The following is a 20,122-nucleotide window of genomic DNA, read 5'->3' on the forward strand; positions in this document are numbered from 1 at the left end:
TTAAAAAGGGCTTTTGCTGAGGACGGGAAAGACAAGGATGACAAAAAAAAAACAAAAAAAACAACGCCTTTGCTACTTTGTCAGCCTTTTCTGTTTACTGACCAACCATGTAGGCCACTTTGTCCAAAGCTGTGGAAGGGTGACGGTTTAGGGGTTTTGTGTTCTCTGGGAAATCTCTCCTTTTCCTGCTGTGCCTCACAAGCAGGAATAATTGACTGGACTTGTGGTCCAATGTCTGTCTGGATACAGAAGGATTAGCCTGCAAAGTGTATAGCGAGCAGCTGGTCATCTGCTCTGATTAAAGGATGTGTGAAGTGACGGTAGATCATATCTATAGTGTGTGCTCAGTGAGTGTGTGTGTGTGTGTTTTCTAAAATGTTCTATCAAGTCCTGTGTGAAACCAGAGCAAACCTACACATTCCTGTTAAATTTGGTTTAGAGCAATTTAATTTACACACTAATCACATTTTCAGTATGATTTCAGTATAATCTGCACTCTCATTTTGCCTCTTGTTATGAAATAAATACAAAGTTACCAAAGAGATTATGGCAGGGTGATTAATTAAAGGACTCTGTAAGGAGCAAGTAAGGGCAGACAGCGTATGAACAAGTGTTTGTGTGTGTTCTTACAGGATAGAGTGTTTAGAGCCCAGAGAGAGAGAGAGAGAGAGACACACACACACACACACACACACAGTTAAACAGGGAGATCTTTGTGCATCCAGCCTGCATAGCTACTCTGGACTACATAGTGCCAGATGAAGTGAAACTGAATAAAGTGGTGATTATAAATATAGCATTAAAAGAAAACTCTGAATTTGAAGAAAATGGAATATTGTGCAGTTCACTTCTTTTGGATTTCATAACCAGGTCTATATTTGTTCCAAGCATACTGCACAACTTGTATGCATCCTAATGCCTGTAAAATATGCGCCCACCCACACAAACTGAGTGGGTGCCTCTACAAAGGGTAATACGGTAGATGTACTGCATGTTTACAGACATCCCCTTGGAACAGAGAGGCACAGTGGAGGCTTGCCCAATATCCTCACAGCAGCCCACTCATGAGAGAGAGAGAGAGAGAGAGAGAGAGAGAGAGAGAGAGAGAGAGAGAGAGAGAGAGAGAGAGAGAGAGAGAGAGAGAGAGAGAGAGAGAAAGAAAACATCCTACTCTAGTGCTGCATTTGACTTTTTCTTTTTCCTCACACTGGACTTCACATGTTCTCTCTCAGCCACGCAGTTACTTCAGAGTTATTTTTACTTTAGTCATTTGAAAAACAAGTTTAGTTTTGGATTAGTCTTCATACCTGTGGAGATGCTGTGAGGGAATATGCCAAATCAGCCTCACACTCCGGAGGCTTGATATTTGACTGACATGGCCCGTGGAATTGAGTCCCTGGTGTCTCTAAACCCATTTGTCTCGATGGATTCAGCACAGGGAGGACACTCGAACAACTGCAAGTTCTGGCTCCTTGACCTGGGTAGGCATAATATCACATGAGGCATAATGTGGAGGACACAAGTCATTTACTTGCTCTTCTGTCAGTTTTGTTCGATAAACTATATTCTTTCAAAGCTTTCTGTTTTTCTATTATGTAACAGAGTTTAATATGGAAATTATAACCTGTCTATGAAATACAGTATTTGCTTGTTATGTGGTGATAAAACTGCATTTTTATGACAGAAATGACTCGTTTATCTGTTTGCTATTATTGCCCATTTTGCACGTCTTTGTTGTCAAGTCTTTGTCAGCTATTTTCAAATCACTTTAATGCGGAGGGCATTCTTTAATCAAGTGTGGATTATGTCGTGGCATTATGGCAGTGAAAGTAATTTGATGAATGGACCCTTATGTGATGAGATATTAAATCTGCTGAAATCACTTTGACAAGATTATGTCTTGGTGCCGATCTGTATGCCTGATCAGCACAGATGGTGAGAGTGTTATTGTAGACCCCCAGGGAGAAAAGACAATAATGAGGTCAGATAGAATAGAATATAAAAATAAAAAGAGAATAGGAAAATGAGGAGCATCTCCCAATGCTTTTTCTGTTTGAAGTTTTCACAGTTGTCTCTCATATATATATATTTAGAGTGGTGAGGCCGACACTAGTTTTGCCAAAAAATGTAGCGGGTGGTCTCTCCCATATCTCCCATCCCAAATCCCCGCCCTCTCTAACTATGGCTGTTGGTGGCAAGCCCTGCTTTCCAGCATTGTGCACATTTTTAACAGACCAGCTAACCAAACCCCCCTGGAGCTTCCCCAGACGCTGCACCTCCACCCCTCAATGCTTGTCCCTGTGTGTCTGTGTGTTTGTATCACTTCTCCTGGGGAAGATGGGACCACACCAAAGATGCTCCCCCGGTGACACCTCTGGAATCCCAGACATGCTTCTGCGAAGTTGCTTAGACGTTTGGGATGACTCCAGTTGTACAACCGCCTATTCTTAGAACACATGCACTCACACGCAAAGTTGTAAATCTAGCGTGTTCTTTGCAACAGCGTGACTGAGCGGATACTGAATTACGACAGCACGTCCGTAGCTTGCAGATAACTTAGCAAACAGCTGAAGGTGCAGTGGAGAGCATCTGGTGGACTCTACCGGCCCACAGAGTCCACCTGAGAGGATGATATTGCCAAGAGATACAACTCTGATTTGCCTTTTTACTTTTATTTTCTGTATCAATGATGACTTGTGTATGGTCGAACACAGTGTTAAGGCACTTGATAAATATTTTATGTTTAAATGGCTATTTATGCGCGCATATGCATTATAGCCTACACATTAAATGCATTACATTTGTGTACCCTTTGCCAATCACTGTCATCTCAGTAGTATGATGCTCTAATGAGACTACTGATTATTAAACCAGGAAGTGAACGAGATGCCTTCAAAAGTCACTATTATTATTTTAGCAATGATTTACAAATTAGTTCATCTTTAAAGCCTCTTATAGGAAAACTAGATGTTTTTGTCTGCTTATTGTGTCGCTTATTTCTGTGAACGTAACTTTATAAAAGAAAATGAGGAGGCAAACTCTTAACATCACCTTAGCAAACAAATTTGTTTGTGTCCTCCATTTTTGTTTCTCATGAATGCAAGCCTGACCAGCTGTTCCTGAGGGGACACCCTGCAGGGCAAAGGGAAAAGGTCACGCTCTCTGTGGGTGTACATGTGTGTCCCTGACTCCCTGGGGTTATTTTCTACTGAGGAGGAATGTGTCGAGGCCGCTGACCCCATGTTTAACCCATTTACACCCCTGTTAGCACGACCTCGTCAGTCTAATCAGAGCACACGGATAGCACAGGATGTGTATCTTACTATCAAAGTGTGACGAGACAACATAAAGGACGTGAGGTGGAATTATTTGCACCACAAGCCAAGACGTACTCACTGACAGCATGGTTACATGTTTGGTTGTGTCCTCAGTGCGTCTCCAGGAAGCACGCTCTGTTTGTCCTACGTGAGTCCTGACTCCTGTGTCTGGATCCCTCGTTAGTTCCCGAAAACTTTTTCACCCCGGTGATAAATTATGAATTATGTTCACGAGTAGGTGTGTTAGTGTGTTGTCTTACAGTTATAATAAAAAATAGCAGAATAACAGTTATATGATAAGACGATATTTAGACATTTAAACACTAATAATTTAGTACTTTTTGCTGTTGGTATAAATAATGGATACACTAAGCTAGTGAAATGTCATTATGCAAAACTCATAAAGCAAAGGTTTAATAATCTTTGGAGACCAGCAATCTTCAATGATGTATGAGTATTTTGTATCATCAGAATTGCAGCTTGAAATAGGCTCCATGACTGTACCCATGATTAAAACATTCCAGGGCAGTTCTGTGAAGAGTTGTGACTCTGGTTTTCATTTGGTACTGCAGGGGAGATGGAGGAGGCAGGTACATCACACAGCTTCCTCTATGTTCTACTAAACAGTGGGTGGGATTATAGATCTCCAGAATAGTTCATGCTTGTCTTTCCCTGGGAGATGGAACCGTGTCTGTCTGACTCTGGCTGGTAAAAATAAATGCGTTCTCACCTGCTCTACCTTGACTCACTCACGTTATTGTTCGCCTGACGAAGACAATCTCGCACAAGGCAATTTAAGTTTTGCAGAATCAGTGAAGGATCATGCCAAGGATCTCTAAGGTGATACTGAAAATATCTCAAACTCTCAAGCCAGACTTTGTCAGAGACGGTGAGGGAAGTCTCAGATAAGATGACTTTAGAGTCGTAACGATGAGGGAGATGCTTGTTATTCTGGGAACTCTTTCCTCCTCTGTGAGAACACATGGTTCGTATCAGCACGGCACCAGAGGCTGAACGACTGATCCGCACGTTCATATGAAGATGAATGTGTACCAATGTTTAGTCAGGCTGTGTAAAAGTGTCCAATGAAAGAAGGCAGAATTTCCCCACCTGCCATAAGAGCCGTTCACCTCGGTCACATGGTTTAATCTTTAGCAGCTGTGTGTTTTTAAGCACTACATGATGAAGAGGCTGAAAGCCTGAATCACACAACCGGTTTGTTCTTAATGTAACGCGATGGGAAAGGATAGAGTCAACTCCAGCTCCTATATACATGCACTCACTTTTGCTGTCATGCCCTCTCTGGAAGTCGTGCTAATCTACACAATGAGAGCAGCATTTTAGTCTTTAGTTTAGCTGCAGCTCTGCTCAACTTATATTAGAGGAGTATTCAGAAGGTATTCAGAGGCTTTTAACGCTCTGTCCCTGGAATGCATCCCGAGTTTTTGATACAAAGTAAGAGAGGCACTCATCCTCATCCTTGGGTGACGTTATTTCTCATGTGTGTGTGTGTTCATTTTCTTTACTCTGCTGTATTGGCAGCGCTCTTAAATCACGCTGTTACCTTTGGTTGAACTTGGATGTCTTATAGGAGGTCCCGGCTGTGTGGTGTGGGTCATGTTTCACAGTGTGACGGCTCACAAAGAAATCCAACCTTAACGTTATCAAACCCAGACTGCTGTTGTTGTTGTTGGGAGGTACAGGACAACTGATGAGGGGTGGTAAAAGGAAAAAAGGGGTAAGGCTAAACATAGGAAGGAGAACAGGAGTGAATAAGCAGATGGATGGATGGAGGTGGATGTATCATTGAAGTGTTCAGACAAAGCCTCAAGCATCCCTTTGTCCTGTATTCTTTTTTTCATCGCTCCATCATTAGTTGAAGAAGAGCTTTCCTCCTACCGATTCCCTTAGGCGCCAGCATCACAGTGAGGAGGAGGCCAGACCACATACAAACCCTGTACAAACAAAAACACTCTTTTTTATCATATTCTGTCTCCGTATTCTCTCACTATATACAAACTCACATATGCATATACAGGAGGTATATGGTATAAGTTCTATTGAGGTATCCTAATAACAAAAAGGTTATAGATAGAAATATGCCATATAAGACTTCAGAATCTAACACTTTACTGTCTTTACAAGCATTTGTGATGTAAACAAACCTATTACAGCACCAGACAACATTAATCAAATGGGTCAGTTGTTGTCCATTATCAACCTACTCTTTCTTTTCCTCCCGATTAGACACCTTGTCTGTATCCAGTAACGACACCCTTCAACCGGGCTCCAGCCAAACCCTGGGTCCTCACAGCTCACCAGGCCCCAAACGTCCTGGAAACACCTTGAGGAAGTGGCTGACCAGCCCTGTGCGGCGGCTGAGCTCCGGCAAAGCCGATGGCCACGTCAAGAAGCTTGCCCACAAGCACAAGAAGAACCGCGACGGCACGAGGAAGAACATGGACGCAATGGTGGGCTCCCAGAAGGACTCTGACGACAGTGCTGCCACGCCGCAGGACGAGACGCTGGAGGATGTAAGAACAGGTTGTTTCGGATCTGAACAAGTTTTGGATGTGACCAACCAGTCAATCATTGTTCTCCTTCTCTCGCTCTCTTTCCAGCGTATGCGTAATGAGGGGCTGAGCAGTGGTACCCTGTCCAAGTCTTCCTCATCAGGCATGCAGAGCTGCGGCGAGGAGGAAGGAGAGGAGGGGGCAGACGCCGTCCCTCTACCTCCCCCTATGGCCATCCAGCAACACAGCCTGCTGCAGCCCGACTCACAAGACGACAAGGTTGGTCCCACACAGGGCAATCGAGATCCATGTCTACGCTTACATAACTCTGCATGGTCACAAACAATGGTGTGCAGAAAACACAATGCACAACTAAGACACACACAAACACGTTGTGTGTTACATTAACTAAATAGCTTTATGTGTTATAAACATGAGCCAAACATGCTTTTGCTTCATCAGCAATTTGGTGGCATACTAATACAGATGTTATGTGCATTAACTGGGTGTAAGGTTCCACAAGATAACATAGATAAGTGCACACACACAACATAAATTGCTCTCCATAGGAAGATGCCTATTGACTATTGCTATTCTTTGTGTGTTTTGTTACATATAGAGGTCCACACAAAACTTACAATCACCATGACATTGGCACAAATAACCTTTCTTGTTTTTCTCTTATTTTCTCGATGTTTGCATGTTCCTCCCTTCAGCATTACGTTGATTTCTGTTCTGCTTCTCTTCTTTCCCAGTTTCCCTATCTCTCCATGTAAAACCACATCATATCCACTTTGGATAGTTATTTATTCAGCTTTTTTCTCTCGCCTTGTTGTTTCATTTCTTTCACCAACTAAATGCCATTTACATGAAGTGTACATGTCATACTGAAGTGCAACATCTTGGTTGCAGTGTTCAGATGTTTGTTGGTGAATTCCCATTCAGTGTGGTTTTGAACAGGGGATCCTTTTAATGCCTGCCACTCTGCCTCAGACTCAGCTATGCTGTTTGCTTTCTCTCTAATGGAGTATGAAGCAACGCTATTTGCTGTATATAAGTTGATCATGGTGCTCATGCTTGAAGAGCAGTCCGATCCCAAGCCTAAACCCGCCTCATAACCGTGAACCCCTCTTCCCTGAGACTAGTCTGTGATTGGCTCCAACTTGGCCCCCAGTTAACCCTTTTAATAGGGAGATCACACCCACCGAGTCCTTATTTGGACATGCGGAATATCGGAGTCCAAACTCAACAAGGGTGAGCCTGATCACATACACAGCGGTAGTCATGGAGTATGTATGACGACTGAACGCATGCAGCTCTGCCAAGTTTTGCATTTGTCATTTTTTTACACTTTAACCCAATTTCTTCCTTTCTCCCTTTTCAGTCTGCGTCTCGTCTGTCCGCTCGTCCCAACAGTTCAGAGACACCCAGTGCTGCAGAGCTGGTCAGTGCCATCGAAGAGCTGGTGAAGAGCAAGATGGTGAGATAAAAAAATAAAAAATCATAAACAAAACTTACAAAGTACACGCAAATGTGGCACTGTTGTACACAGAACAATTCTGATAGATGATTGTACAAGCACACACACTTTTTTTCCCCTGGTGTTGTTGACAGAGAATGCCATCATGGCCTACTAGTCATCTGTCAGGACTGTGACTCACTATGCCAGCTGTCCACTGTTCCAACAAACGGCCGTTGAACTTAAGCCAATATCCACTCAACACACACACACACACACACACACACACACACACACACACACACACACACACACACACACACACACACACACATCCACTGGCTTACATACAGTATGACCAACATAGAGATAGACATTAGATGAAACGAGCTGTTCTAATGATAGAATTACACACTGTAAACATTCTTTCAGCCTCTGACAGTTGTTTCTGCATTCATTCCTCTTTTTTCCTCCTCATCCTTTTCCTCTACCTCAGTCACTGGAGGATCGCCCCAGCTCTCTGTCGGTAGAGCAGGGCGACAGCAGCTCTCCCTCTCTCAACCCCTCCGACAACTCCCTCCTGTCCTCCTCCTCGCCCATCGATGAGGTGGACGAGCGCAAGTCTGGCTTCTTCAAGAGGAGACAGTGAGTTATACGCCCGTGTCTTGTTAGTGTTTTCATAAACAATAGTCACTTGAGTTCAATCAATAAATCACGTTTGTCTTCATTCGTGTGCTTATATGGAGCATTCGTGACGGACAACCACAGCGGAGTGCATTACATTTGTATTACATGGTGACAATTTCTGTTTTGTGTCTCCCAGTTACGTGCTTCTGGAGCTAGTGGAGACTGAGAGGGACTACGTCAGAGATCTGGGATCAGTGGTGGAGGTAAAAAAGAAAAGATATTAAAGTATCATAACATGAGCTTTCAAAGATTGTTTATTGGTCAAAGCTTGCCGTATGTTTTACACATGAGTTGACGTTCCTCCCCGCAGGGCTACATGAGCAGGATGAGAGAGGAAGGAGTTCCAGATGACATGAGAGGAAAAGACAAGATCGTCTTTGGAAACATCCATCAGATCTACGACTGGCACAAAGAGTAGGGTGGCAGTCATCTCCTGTTAACATGCCCTACACATTACCGTGTGTAGACAGGCAACATAAAGACATTCCTTTGGCAGATAAACTAATGTGTATATGATTTGATTGGTCCACAGTCTGTTCCTGGGAGAGCTTGAGAAGTGTTTGGAAGACCCTGATAGGCTGGCTCCTTTATTCGTCAAACAGGTGAAGAACCTAATCACATTTTATTTTATTTTTTTCAAGTGGAGATGATCAAATACATTTCATTGAATTTAAACAGAGAATAAGGAGAGAATATTTTGTAAGCAGTCTTTTTTTCACTTCTAAAAGCTGCAATGTATTTCTGGTTTTGCTCTGATTTCCAGGAGCGGAGGCTCCACATGTACATCGTGTACTGCCAGAACAAACCTAAATCTGAGCACATTGTGTCAGAGTACATAGACACCTACTTTGAAGTAAGATTGTTTATCCACCTTCCCAAACATACCACATGATCTCCGTGTTGCATCCTCCGATCTCTATTTCAATATAGAGATAATAATATTCGTATTCTTCATCAGGACCTCAAGCAGCGATTGGGTCACAGATTGCAGATCACTGACCTGCTAATCAAACCTGTCCAACGTATAATGAAGTACCAGTTACTACTGAAGGTAAATCCATAATAGTGTTTTTATATTGCAGGCCGCCTTCAGGCTAAGTAAAAGTACTCTTCGTATTAAACATGCAGTATTGATTAACACAGTCAACATGATTCTAAATGTTTTCACAGGATCTTCACAAAATTTCTAAGAAGGCTGGAGTGGATACGACAGAGCTGGAGGTAATGTGATGGTTACAGTGATGATGTATAATCATGTATTCTTTAAACTGAATTAATGTTTCTTACCTGACTGTCAAGCAGTTTGTCTCTTAAAATATCTTTTACTCTCACGTTGTACTCTAGAAAGCTGTAGAGGTGATGTGTGTGGTCCCCAAGCGCTGCAATGACATGATGAATGTTGGGCGCCTTCAAGGCTTCGATGTAAGACGGCTCTTCATCCTTTCAGAAGTTTGTGCATGTCTGTGTCTGTATGTGTGTGACAACTATACCGGATTAAATAGTTAGAAATAGTTTCAACCCTGAAAATATCTCATTTCAATTTGAGTAAAATACCACTAGATGTCAGTGTGCCCTCATTTTTGCACACGTTGTCCTGCTGTAGGTAGTTTGTGTGGTATTAGACATTGCTTTTCTTTTTGTTTTTGCCTTTTTTGCGTTGCTTATTCTAAATTTAAATTAGGAAATCTGGCAGAAACACTTACAAAAGCATACTGTCCTCCACTGTCCCTTTCTTCTTATTCGCTTGGCTCTCTGCTCTCCCTCGTAAGGGTAAAATTGTGGCACAGGGCAGATTGCTCCTCCAAGACACCTTCATGGTGTCAGACCAGGATGGAGGACTTCTGTCCAGGATGAAAGAGAGGAGAGTCTTCCTGTTTGAGCAGATCGTCATCTTCAGCGAGCCCATAGACAAAAAGAAAGGCTTCTCTACTCCTGGCTACCTCTTCAAGAACAACATCAAGGTAAGAGCAATTAAATCGCAGAAAGCTACAGTGCAAACAAACATTAAGCCTCCCGCAATTGGTATCTGTTTATGTATTGCAAGTTCATATACTATAGATTGTGCTGTAGCTTCTTAATCAAAACGTATGCCCTCGCCATTTTTCCCTGACACTCTTCCTCTCTCTCCTTTCTTCCTCTCTCTTCTTGTCTCATCGATTCAGGTGAGCTGGTTGGGTTTAGAGGAAAGTCCAGACGACCCCTGCAAGTTCACGCTCACCTCCAGATCATCTAGTGGCACCTTGGAGAGGTACACCCTCCATTCAATGAGCCCTGGAGTCAGTCAAGTCTGGATCCACCAGGTCAGCCAGATACTGGAGAACCAGCGAAATTTCCTCAATGGTAAGAAAATATAGACATATTATTGTGCACACAAAATTACAAGCTTACACCAAAATTATGCTGGGCTTGGTCTTTGGTGGAAATGTGCACAAGTTGTTGGAGTTTTCGGGATTGTTCGAGAACTTTTTCAACCTCTTGGAACAAAATAATTTTCAGTGTTTTCTTGCAGTTTTCTCTCTTTTAATTCTTTTAGAGTTTTTACTCAAATATGCTTTTGTGACATGAGTGAAATCTTGCCCCTCATCCTGTCCCACAGCTCTGACATCCCCCATAGAGTACCAGAGGAACCACGTGGGTGGTGGCGGGCCGGGCGGTCCACCCAGCAGTAGCAGCAGCAGTACTGGAGGCCTGCCAGGAGGCAGTAGCTCCAACAGTGCTTCCAATATGGGAGGGGGAGGGGGAGGTGGCGGTTCTGGAGGATCAGGAAGCAGCTCCTCTTCTCTGTGCGGCCCTCGCTCCCGACCCTCCCGCATCCCCCAGCCATCCTCACGCCTACCCCAGCCGGTCCACCACCACCATCCCCCGGGCCCTGAGGGGCCCGACAGATCAGCAGGTATGTGGTCTCCCTGCCACCCTCAGTCCCTCCCCTCTAATCCTTACTCTGACACCACCACAAATGGGGAGGTGTTGGCCTCAGAGGTTCCTAAGATGAGGATGCTGGATAGTCCTCATGGAAGTAACAGTAATAACAGTAACAGGCCATCAGACAGCACGGAGGGTAGTGTCAAACCGGGTCCGGGGGTCTGTGAAGAAAGTCAGAAACATCAAACAGCTATACCACAGATGGCTGTGGCTCCTCTGAATTTGCCCCTAAAAAGCCCAAGGGTTGGGACAGTTTCTCCTCTGATTTTACTTCCGTCTCCTGGAGGGGGAGGAAAGGAAGCATTTGTCCCCTCCAGCCCAGCTCATAAAGGCAACCCTTTCTGGGCTATGGTCCCTGCGATGCCTCCCTCTCCCGCCAGCCGGCCTGGCTCCTTCTCCTTCCCCAGTGACAGTGGTGGTGGAGGCGACTCTCTGGGCAGAGGAAGCCACGGGACGCTCTCTCATCACCGCCACTCCACCCACAGTAAGGACATAGACCGCATGAGCACCTGCTCCTCCACCAGCGAGCATTCCATACACTCCACCCAGAGTAACGGGGTAAGATGCCAAGTTGAGGCCCAGGCTTTAATGCGGCCTAGAGCCACTCACTAGTCACTAACCCCGCCCTCACTGAGTGGCTGTCCGTCAGTCACCCTGCCGCTGGCTCTGAGAATGGCTTGTACATGCAACAACTACTACACTGGAGATTAACGGCTATCTGAGTGCACTAACTTCACCGACAGTGTGTGTGAAAATGTTCTGACTCGCATACAATCTACTAACAGCGTGGTTCTGACTCTTGTATCTGCTTTCTTAGACTCTCTGAGCTCCAGTATGTGTTTGCTTTTTGCCAAATTATAAAAAATGTAAAAAAATCTTCTCACACGTCCACAGGAATGTTCTAATACGATAATCAATGAACTCTGGTTAAAATGTTAGCACGGATGAGGAGCTCTTTCACATATTACCTCCTTTTGTTATATGTTATGGTTAGCCTTGAGAAAACACCAGCTGCTGTTTGCTTCACTTCAACCTCTTTTCAAGCTGATAGCGGAAGTCGTTTTTCTTTAACTTCAACTTCACTCTGTCCTTGGGACCACAAAGATCCGTGTGTTTTTGATGGTCATAACTTCTGCTTCACATCTTCTCAGAACTTAACTTCTGTCTAATACACTTACTTCTTAGTCATCACTGTGTAAACCATTATCCAGATCTGTCCAAGGCATTGTGAAATACTTCCTGCATGCATCAAGCATACTAGCAAGGTCATTTGTGTGTGTTACTGTCAATCAAATCCAGCATTTGATTGGTGCGAAGCTACTGATACACTTCTGTTTTCCCCATTTCCAGGACTGTATGTGCATTTGTGTATTTTTAAGTGTGTGTGTGTGTGTGTGCGTGTGAGTGTGCATGTTGCGTGTTTTAATCTAAAGTTTCACATTCTTCTTCTCTGACAGAGTGAAAGCAGTAGCAGCAGCAGTGTGTCCACCATGTTGGTGACCCAGGACTATGTGGCGGTGAAGGAGGATGAGATCAGTGTGGTGCAGGGTGAGGTGGTCCAGATGCTAGCCAGCAACCAGCAGAACATGTTCTTGGTGTACCGGGCGTCCACTGAGCACTGCCCTGCCGCAGAGGGCTGGATCCCTGGCTACGTATTAGGACACACCTCATCCTCCATCTCACCCGAACTCCCTGAAGGAACCATCAAGTAAGAATTACGAGACATTTGTCCCGTTAGTGAGATAAAGAAACAAGCCAGCGCAAATGTCAGAATTCCTCGTGATTATGCAGAACACAAATAGAAAGTGAGATCTCTCCTCTGTGGTCTCGTTTGCTTTAGAAAGTCATTATCATGGCACACAGCACTCCGTATCCGCCGGAAGTCTGAGAAAAGAGACAAGGAGGGCAGGAAGCTGGAGAACGGCTACCGCAAGTCTCAGGAAGGCCTGGCGAACAAAGTCTCTGTCAAGGTAGAGTGGGAGGAAATAGTGTCACAAAGCCAGTTCATTTGCTCCTTGCATTTAACAACATTACCATTCAAGAAGTCTAACGCCCTTACATTTTTGTTACAGCTTCTAAATCCCAACTTCATCCATGATGGTATGTATAACTCCACACTTCTTATTATGGGCTGTCACGTCCTGATTTGGGATTTAAAGTGCAGTATCACTTGCTCTTATCATCTTTGTTCTTTCTCTGCAGCTCCTCCAGAATTCCTCATCCCCATTAGCGATGTAGCGTGTGAGGGCGGCGACAGTGTTACTCTGAGGTGTAAAGTGTGCGGTCGACCCCGGGCCACTATCACTTGGCGGGGACCTGACAACAACACTCTAAGCAACAACGGACACTACAGCATCACTTACAGGCATGTGTTCTTTGCATAATGTGAAGTGACTTAGTTGAAGCATTCGGTTCATGGAATATGGCGCCTTAATTCAAAGAAAGGGAACAAAAATCGTGGTTGATGTTTGTCCTCTCCTCTACAGTGAGACAGGAGAGGCAGCTCTTCGTATCCTGGGAGTGTCTGTAGAGGACAGCGGGGTTTACACCTGTGTTGCCACCAATGTAGCAGGTTCTGTCACCTCCTCCGCCAGCCTCAGAGTCTCAGGTGAGAGTCCTGTGATTTTTTATTTTATCACATTTTATTATATTATTATGGGTGAGCTCGTTTTGTAAAGCATGTTCCGTGCACTTCATCCAGTCTGAATGTGTTCCCAGGAACCCCTGAGAATGGCAGTGAAGTCCTCTGGAAAAGCAGCTTCGAGTCCCACTACACAGAGATCACTGAACTAGGAAGGTAAGAACGCATGGATTAAACCCCTCTTTTTATTTTTACTCTTATTGAGTGTTTTCATGGAGTATTCTGTTTATGATTGGGTTTTCTAAGTATCCCCTTCATGTGTTTAAGCATGTAAACACCATGTCCAGATTCAGAATACAATCCAGGATAAACCAAATACCCAAACTCATTGTTTAAAAGTCAAAATGAATACATTGTCAGGAATAAATACATGTTAGAACTACACATATTAAGACTGATCTGACCAATTTTAAATGCTTGTATCATCCCCAACTTATTTGACTGTTAAATCCCTCCACCTATTATAGGATATTATATGATATTATATGATATTATATTATATTATGTTATATCATATCATATTATATGATATTTTATTCATTTATTCTTCCCTAACCCTGATTTCTGTTCCCAGGGGCCGGTTCTCTGTGACTAAGCGGTGTGACCAGAGAGGGAGTAAACGAACAGTAGCAGCAAAACACATCAACAAGAAGCTGCTGCGTCGAGAGCAGGTGCTGCAGGAGGTCAGACTCCTGCAGGCTCTGGACCATCCCAACCTGGTCAAGTTGCTGGACACGTATGAGACGGCCAACAGCTACGTACTCGTGCAAGAGATGTAAGTAGCGTTGTGTTTCCATGTAGCTGTTCATCTGAATATTTGTTTTGTTGTGCTTATTGTGTTAATTATGTCATAATGATAATGAGAGTACAGTGGCTAACGACACATACATGTGTTTCTGTTTTCAGGGCGGACCAGGGACGCTTCCTGGACTATATAGTGAGCTGGGGCAACCTGACAGAGGAGAAGGTGGCTCTTTACCTCAGAGATATTCTTGAAGGTCTCCACTACCTGCACAGCTGGAGGATAGCACACCTGGATCTCAAAGTAAATACATCTTCTGATATCAGATTACAGACTGCAGAGCGAAATTAGCTGATGAACACCAAACTCTTTGGCGTCTGTGTCTAAAGTTCCTCTCCCCTGCTCCCGCAGCCAGAGAACATTCTGGTGGAGCACGCGTCTTCCCAGCCGGTGATCAAGCTGGCAGACATGGGTGATGCCATTCAGCTGAACCCTCCCTCCTTCTACATCCATCCTCTCCTGGGGAGCCCAGAGTTCTCTGCTCCTGAGCTGATCCTGGGTCAGCCTGCCTCATTGATGTCTGACCTCTGGAGCTTAGGCAAGTTTTAACTTGTATATAACATCACAAGCAACTATTCAGAAAAAAAGTAGTTATGTAACACATAGATATTCAACAGGGGGTCTGGGACCCCCTGGGGGTCCGCAGAGTTACAGCTGGGGGACCCCACAATTGTTTGATCCCAAATTTTGTTCTTCCAAAATGTAAAATATGTCCAAAAATACACATTAACATTAATATAACATCTAATAAGCATATATATAAATGTTAACTGTTGTGTTAATGTGAAATTGTGATGTAGAAATGCTAATATGGGGACTACAGCTACAAATTAGCCATATAGGCTAAAGCTGCTCCTTTAGATGTACAGTTAATTAAAGGGGACTGTCCACGGAATTAGAAGCTAATAAACTAAACTTAAACTCATATAGAATTACAATATGTTTTTATAAATATATGAATCTGTCAACAATTATTATTTTAATGGTTTAGCACTGTATACATACATGATTACAAAGTACCTTTCTACATGGTGACTGGATGATTTACAGGGGTGGTGACCTACGTTGTACTAAGTGGCGCCTCTCCCTTCCTGGATGAGAGCTTGGAGGAGACGTGTCTGAACATCTGTCGCCTGGACTTCAGCTTCCCCGAGGACTACTTCCAAGGCGTGAGCCCAGACGCCAGGGACTTTGTCTGCCTGCTGCTCCAGGGCGAGCCAGAGCGACGGCCATCTGCGGCGTCCTGCCTGCAAGAACCCTGGCTGCAGCCTCGAGGCGTGATTAACAGGGACACAAGCCACGGCACCTTAAATCACACGCAGCCACCAGCGCTGTCGCCATCTCAGAATCATCACGCCTCACACCTGGACACCTCCAGACTCATTTCCTTCATCGAGAGACGGAAACATCAGAACGACGTTCGGCCCATCGGCACCATTAAGGCCTTCCTTCACAGCCGCCTGCTCAACCACATCTGAACAACAGATCCCTGGGTAGGTGTGACGGTAACAGTACTGCCGCACCTTCCCCTGCATTGTTGTGGTAAAGAAGGAATCCCTGCCTGTCCGGTAAACTCTGGAGGATGGGTGATGTGTTAACTGTGTCCAGGTGAGCTGCGTTACTGAGAGTACCAACAGCAACATTTCCACAACGATCCCCCTTTTCCCTCACTAAGCCACAGAAGTCCTGCTGCTGCTGACTGACCGACCTCTGCTGATCAACCCCTTTGACTCTACTTACTCCCCTCTTTAACCTTGGCATATTGTCATTATGCCCGCACAGAATCTGGAATCTGTTTGAGATTTCAAACCTTGACTTGGCAGGGAGAGAAAACCAAGCTTTCTCAACGAGCTTCCTCAGAAAGCTCGAGCAAGTCTTGATTTTATGGACAGTGTTGAACGGAGAAAATAGAAATACTGTATAATAAGAGTAATTCAGGCTGCTTTTGGTTGAACACAAGAAAATGTTGTTTTTTTTGTAACGAGAGATTACTTTTTGTAAATGAAACCATGTACAGGAAACAGAGAACTGTCTTTATTCAATACCCTTTTGGGGGAAACAAAGGTGAGTTAGTGAGTAGAAAGAAAACAAGAGAAGTGATGTATGACCACGGTGGCGCCCATCAGCAGGGTCCACTTATTCTAGAACAAGATGAAGACCAAAACCATGTTTTCCAGAAACACGTTATAGTTACATTCAGTGCAATAGTTTGCTTATCTTTAATGCTCCATTTAAGTTTGAAAGGTGAAATCATTTCAGTTTGTGACACTTAGAGAAAGTCAATTAAATAAGCATCAAAACTATTTCGGCAAAGCTTGTCAGATTTTTACCTGCGTCCGCCTTATTTGTAAGTAACGATACCTGCCTTTCATTCACATCTTGAAGAATTTGTCTTGAACAAAAGCCATTTAATTTGCAGAGTATTACTGAGTCCATGCAGTTGGCGAGGTAAGCCACTTCCTGTGGACCCTCAGCAGCTGGATTTTCACTATGAACAAACCGCTACTAGAAATGCACTCGTGTTTTGCATCAATTTCCATGTGCAATGTTGCAGCTTTAACATTTATGCAACTATTTATGAAGACTTTGTGTTGTAGCCGTATTCTTAAAAAGGCATGTACGTACCTGGTACTGCGATAGATGTCTGTATTGTGTTAACTCTTATGTATTAAGTTCAGTATTAATATCTGCAAAACCCCCCAGACAAGCTTTGGGTTTTTTGGAGATAATGTATAAAAACGTGTATCTATAAAATATAGGCACTTATGCTTTCATTTTGTCATTGTTAGGTTTTTATTTTCTGTAACAATACCAAAGTTGACTATGCTTTTTTCCTGCTAAAAAATGTTTTTTTTTTTTTTTATGATTTCTCATGTTAAGTTATAACAGACCATAATGGACCGGGACACATGAGTGTTTACATGGGTTCAGTCTGGATTTATTTATTCTTATTGTAATAAGAAATTGTTTGGTGGTTTCTTGCTGAAAAAAAAAGAATAACTATTTCATTCGTCTTTTTTCAAGCTGTGGACAAAGTGGTTTGCCGTGATTTTGTTTGGCTTTTGTAGGTAGATTCTGGTGTATGTGGCTAGATTTTTTTGAACATCTAAGTTTGACAGACTTGGTTGATGATTTTAATCAATCAATGGTAGCCCAAAGTACCAGACTTTACATTATTGGAGAATGCATCAAACATTTTGGGAGACCCACAAATTGTGTTCCCCCAATAGTTAAAATGTATCCCCTTGATAAATCTCATTAAGCATTAACAGGTATCTGCCATGACAGCGGTCTCCTCCAGTTATTTTCATTTGAATGAGTTAATGTCTTTAGGTGGCAAAGTCGTTGTAGTTTTTTTAAGTGCCAGTTGAGGGAGTCGACCTAGAGAGCATGGGTGGAACTAAACGTGCATTGTTTCTTATTTGATTTGAAAGTTGTAAGAGTTACTGTCTGATTTGATGTTAAATAAGTCAATAACATGCTGAGTTCAATGACTCTTTTTGTTCTGTACAGTCTAAATCTCTCATTGTGTGTCTTTTTTTTTAATTTATTGGTGTGCATCTAGGTTTCCCAAAATCATGCGGTTAATCAGTTTGTCAAATTCTCTCAAAGCCTATTCGTGGAAGATTATGATCGAAGTGATAAAAATGCCTTTGGGAAACCCAGCCTATACATGATGTAAAGATGTACAGAGAGGGTCGGGCAGTTTGCCCCACACCCAGGATGTAAACCTCATAACTATGTCATATTTTAAATACACATAGAACAAGACTGCAGCAATGTCATTTTGAATGTCTTATTATGACTTGTTTTTACTTTTGCATGTATATTTCTTTGTACAGAAGATTGTGTTTACATGTTACTAAGTGTTGTATATATATTTTATTTTGTCCCGTTATTTTGCCATTAAAGATGCAACGAACAACTGGTGTTTCTGAAACTTTGAGTTTGATGCGTAGACCGGTGAGTGGAAATCACTTTGTTCCCATTGATGAAAAGCATGATGATAACACAAGAAGAGTACAGTGAAGTGAATGTATCTGCTCATATAAGGATCTGTGTGGGTGATAACCTACAAACAGAATCAGAGACGGGATGTTGATGCTGATCTGTCCTCTGCATATGCTGCTGCAGAGTAGACTGTACAATTCCCCCACCTCTTCAGTCTCTAATGTCAGTTTGTGTTTTCATAAAGCAAAACAAAAAAAAACATGTTGATGCTTTCATGCACACGCATTTTATATTTATATATTCGATATTTAGACCTGTTCAGGGTGTACCCCGCCTTCGCCCATTGTCAGCTGTGATGGGCTCCAGCCCCCCCGCGACCCTGAATACAGGATAAGCGGTAGAAGATGGACGGACATTATATATTTATATTTAGCGACTATACAGAAAACAATACAGATGTGTGAAAGGAGAACTTCTTATCAGGTGTGAAACACATGTTGTTCTTCTTTGCAACAGCAGCAGCAAACACTTTGCATGAAACCACAGAGGATATCGCACAATCTGTAAATCTCATGCGAGAGCTGTTAAGTGATGAAGGTGATGCAGTTTGCCCCGCTGAGATGAATGCTGCATGATAATTCCATTATCAGTTGTACCATTTCTTTTAGCATTTCTTCCAGTATCCAGGCAATATTTCCCCTTTTTGTGACAGCTCACCTACTGTTGCTTCTGGGTATCCTTCTGTCTGCACCACCCACTGAATTCAGCATTCACTCATACATCGAAATCCCTGTATGACACATGATGTTCACGGTTTAAACAATTGAAACCCTAAAACAAGTCATTCAAGCCCATGTCCATTAGTGGAAAGGGGTTTCTCTCTGCAAGAATACTTAGAAAGTAAAGGGGAAATTACTTGAATGTCAGATTATTATCAAAACATGTAACCACCACTACAATACCACTAGATGGCACTCAAGAACTTTATAGGCTATGATATGTTGTGGTTTCTTTCTTTCAATGTACTTATTGTAAGTCTTGGGACAAAAGCGTCTGCTAAATGCCCTAAATGTAAATGTAAGAACTGATTTAAATGACGCATGTGCATGAAACAACAAGTTATATGAATTATTAAAGTAACACCGGTGAAGTTAATGCTACATAACAGAAACAACAGAACTTCAACTTCAACTGTTGGATTAACCAGGATAATAATAAACCTCCTTAAAGCACCCTGCCTTCATAGCATGTGTTAAAGCCAAGGGTAACTTTCCAGGATATTTAAAGAGTTTATGAAAACTGTGTCACCGTGGGGTTTTAAAGGTTGAGGGAAAGTCCCTCCACTCACTTCCTAGTGAAGAGTTCGACACTTTAGAGTGGAAAGAAGAGTTATTCAAATCATTTCACTAAATTACTTTCATTTACTAATTCTGAAAATGTTTGGTGACTCAATGAAAGCTTTCTTATCTGAAATGTGTTATGTAATTAGAATTAACTCGGCAATGTTATTGCTTTCAGAGTTCCATGAGACTAGCTACTCTGGGGAATTACACTGGGGTCATTTGTTTTTTTTTTGTTTTTCTGTCTTGCCTGACTTCCTCTTACCTTTTTCAATGGCGAATGCCAATCATGTATACTTCATGTTTCTTTATCCTTGCTGACTGGGTGATTGTACGTGTAGGCCTATAATCACTTGGCAATTTGGTGGGCTATTATTTTACAGTAAAACATAGATGAGTAATGATCTGTCCCCTCCCCACTTAAAGAAGCTCCCTCTCTCTCCTTCACAAGTGTGTCCAGTGAGGAACCAGAGAAGACCAGCTTGACTAC

At 43.0% G+C, this 20,122-nt stretch overlaps 1 protein-coding gene across 1 annotated transcript in view; it reads left to right on the top strand.

The window, feature by feature from the left end:
* triob (trio Rho guanine nucleotide exchange factor b) overlaps positions 1–16,414 on the top strand; it is a 91,221-nt gene extending 74,807 nt beyond the window's left edge. The window contains 26 exon segments of the mRNA XM_084026066.1: positions 5,565–5,851; positions 5,939–6,109; positions 7,215–7,310; positions 7,786–7,934; positions 8,113–8,179; positions 8,287–8,390; positions 8,509–8,578; positions 8,740–8,829; positions 8,935–9,027; positions 9,147–9,197; positions 9,321–9,398; positions 9,746–9,937; positions 10,139–10,316; positions 10,573–10,790; positions 10,792–10,833; positions 10,836–11,456; positions 12,356–12,606; positions 12,739–12,868; positions 12,971–12,998; positions 13,101–13,267; positions 13,389–13,506; positions 13,617–13,695; positions 14,114–14,314; positions 14,446–14,584; positions 14,693–14,879; positions 15,392–16,414. Coding sequence (XP_083882192.1) covers positions 5,565–5,851; positions 5,939–6,109; positions 7,215–7,310; positions 7,786–7,934; positions 8,113–8,179; positions 8,287–8,390; positions 8,509–8,578; positions 8,740–8,829; positions 8,935–9,027; positions 9,147–9,197; positions 9,321–9,398; positions 9,746–9,937; positions 10,139–10,316; positions 10,573–10,790; positions 10,792–10,833; positions 10,836–11,456; positions 12,356–12,606; positions 12,739–12,868; positions 12,971–12,998; positions 13,101–13,267; positions 13,389–13,506; positions 13,617–13,695; positions 14,114–14,314; positions 14,446–14,584; positions 14,693–14,879; positions 15,392–15,819 — 4,235 coding nt within the window. The 3' untranslated portion in view covers positions 15,820–16,414.
* Positions 16,415–20,122: the final 3,708 nt, after the last annotated feature.

The sequence above is a fragment of the Eutrigla gurnardus genome, assembly GCF_963514095.1.
Source record: "Eutrigla gurnardus genome assembly, chromosome: 14".
Lineage (NCBI taxonomy): Eukaryota > Metazoa > Chordata > Actinopteri > Perciformes > Triglidae > Eutrigla > Eutrigla gurnardus.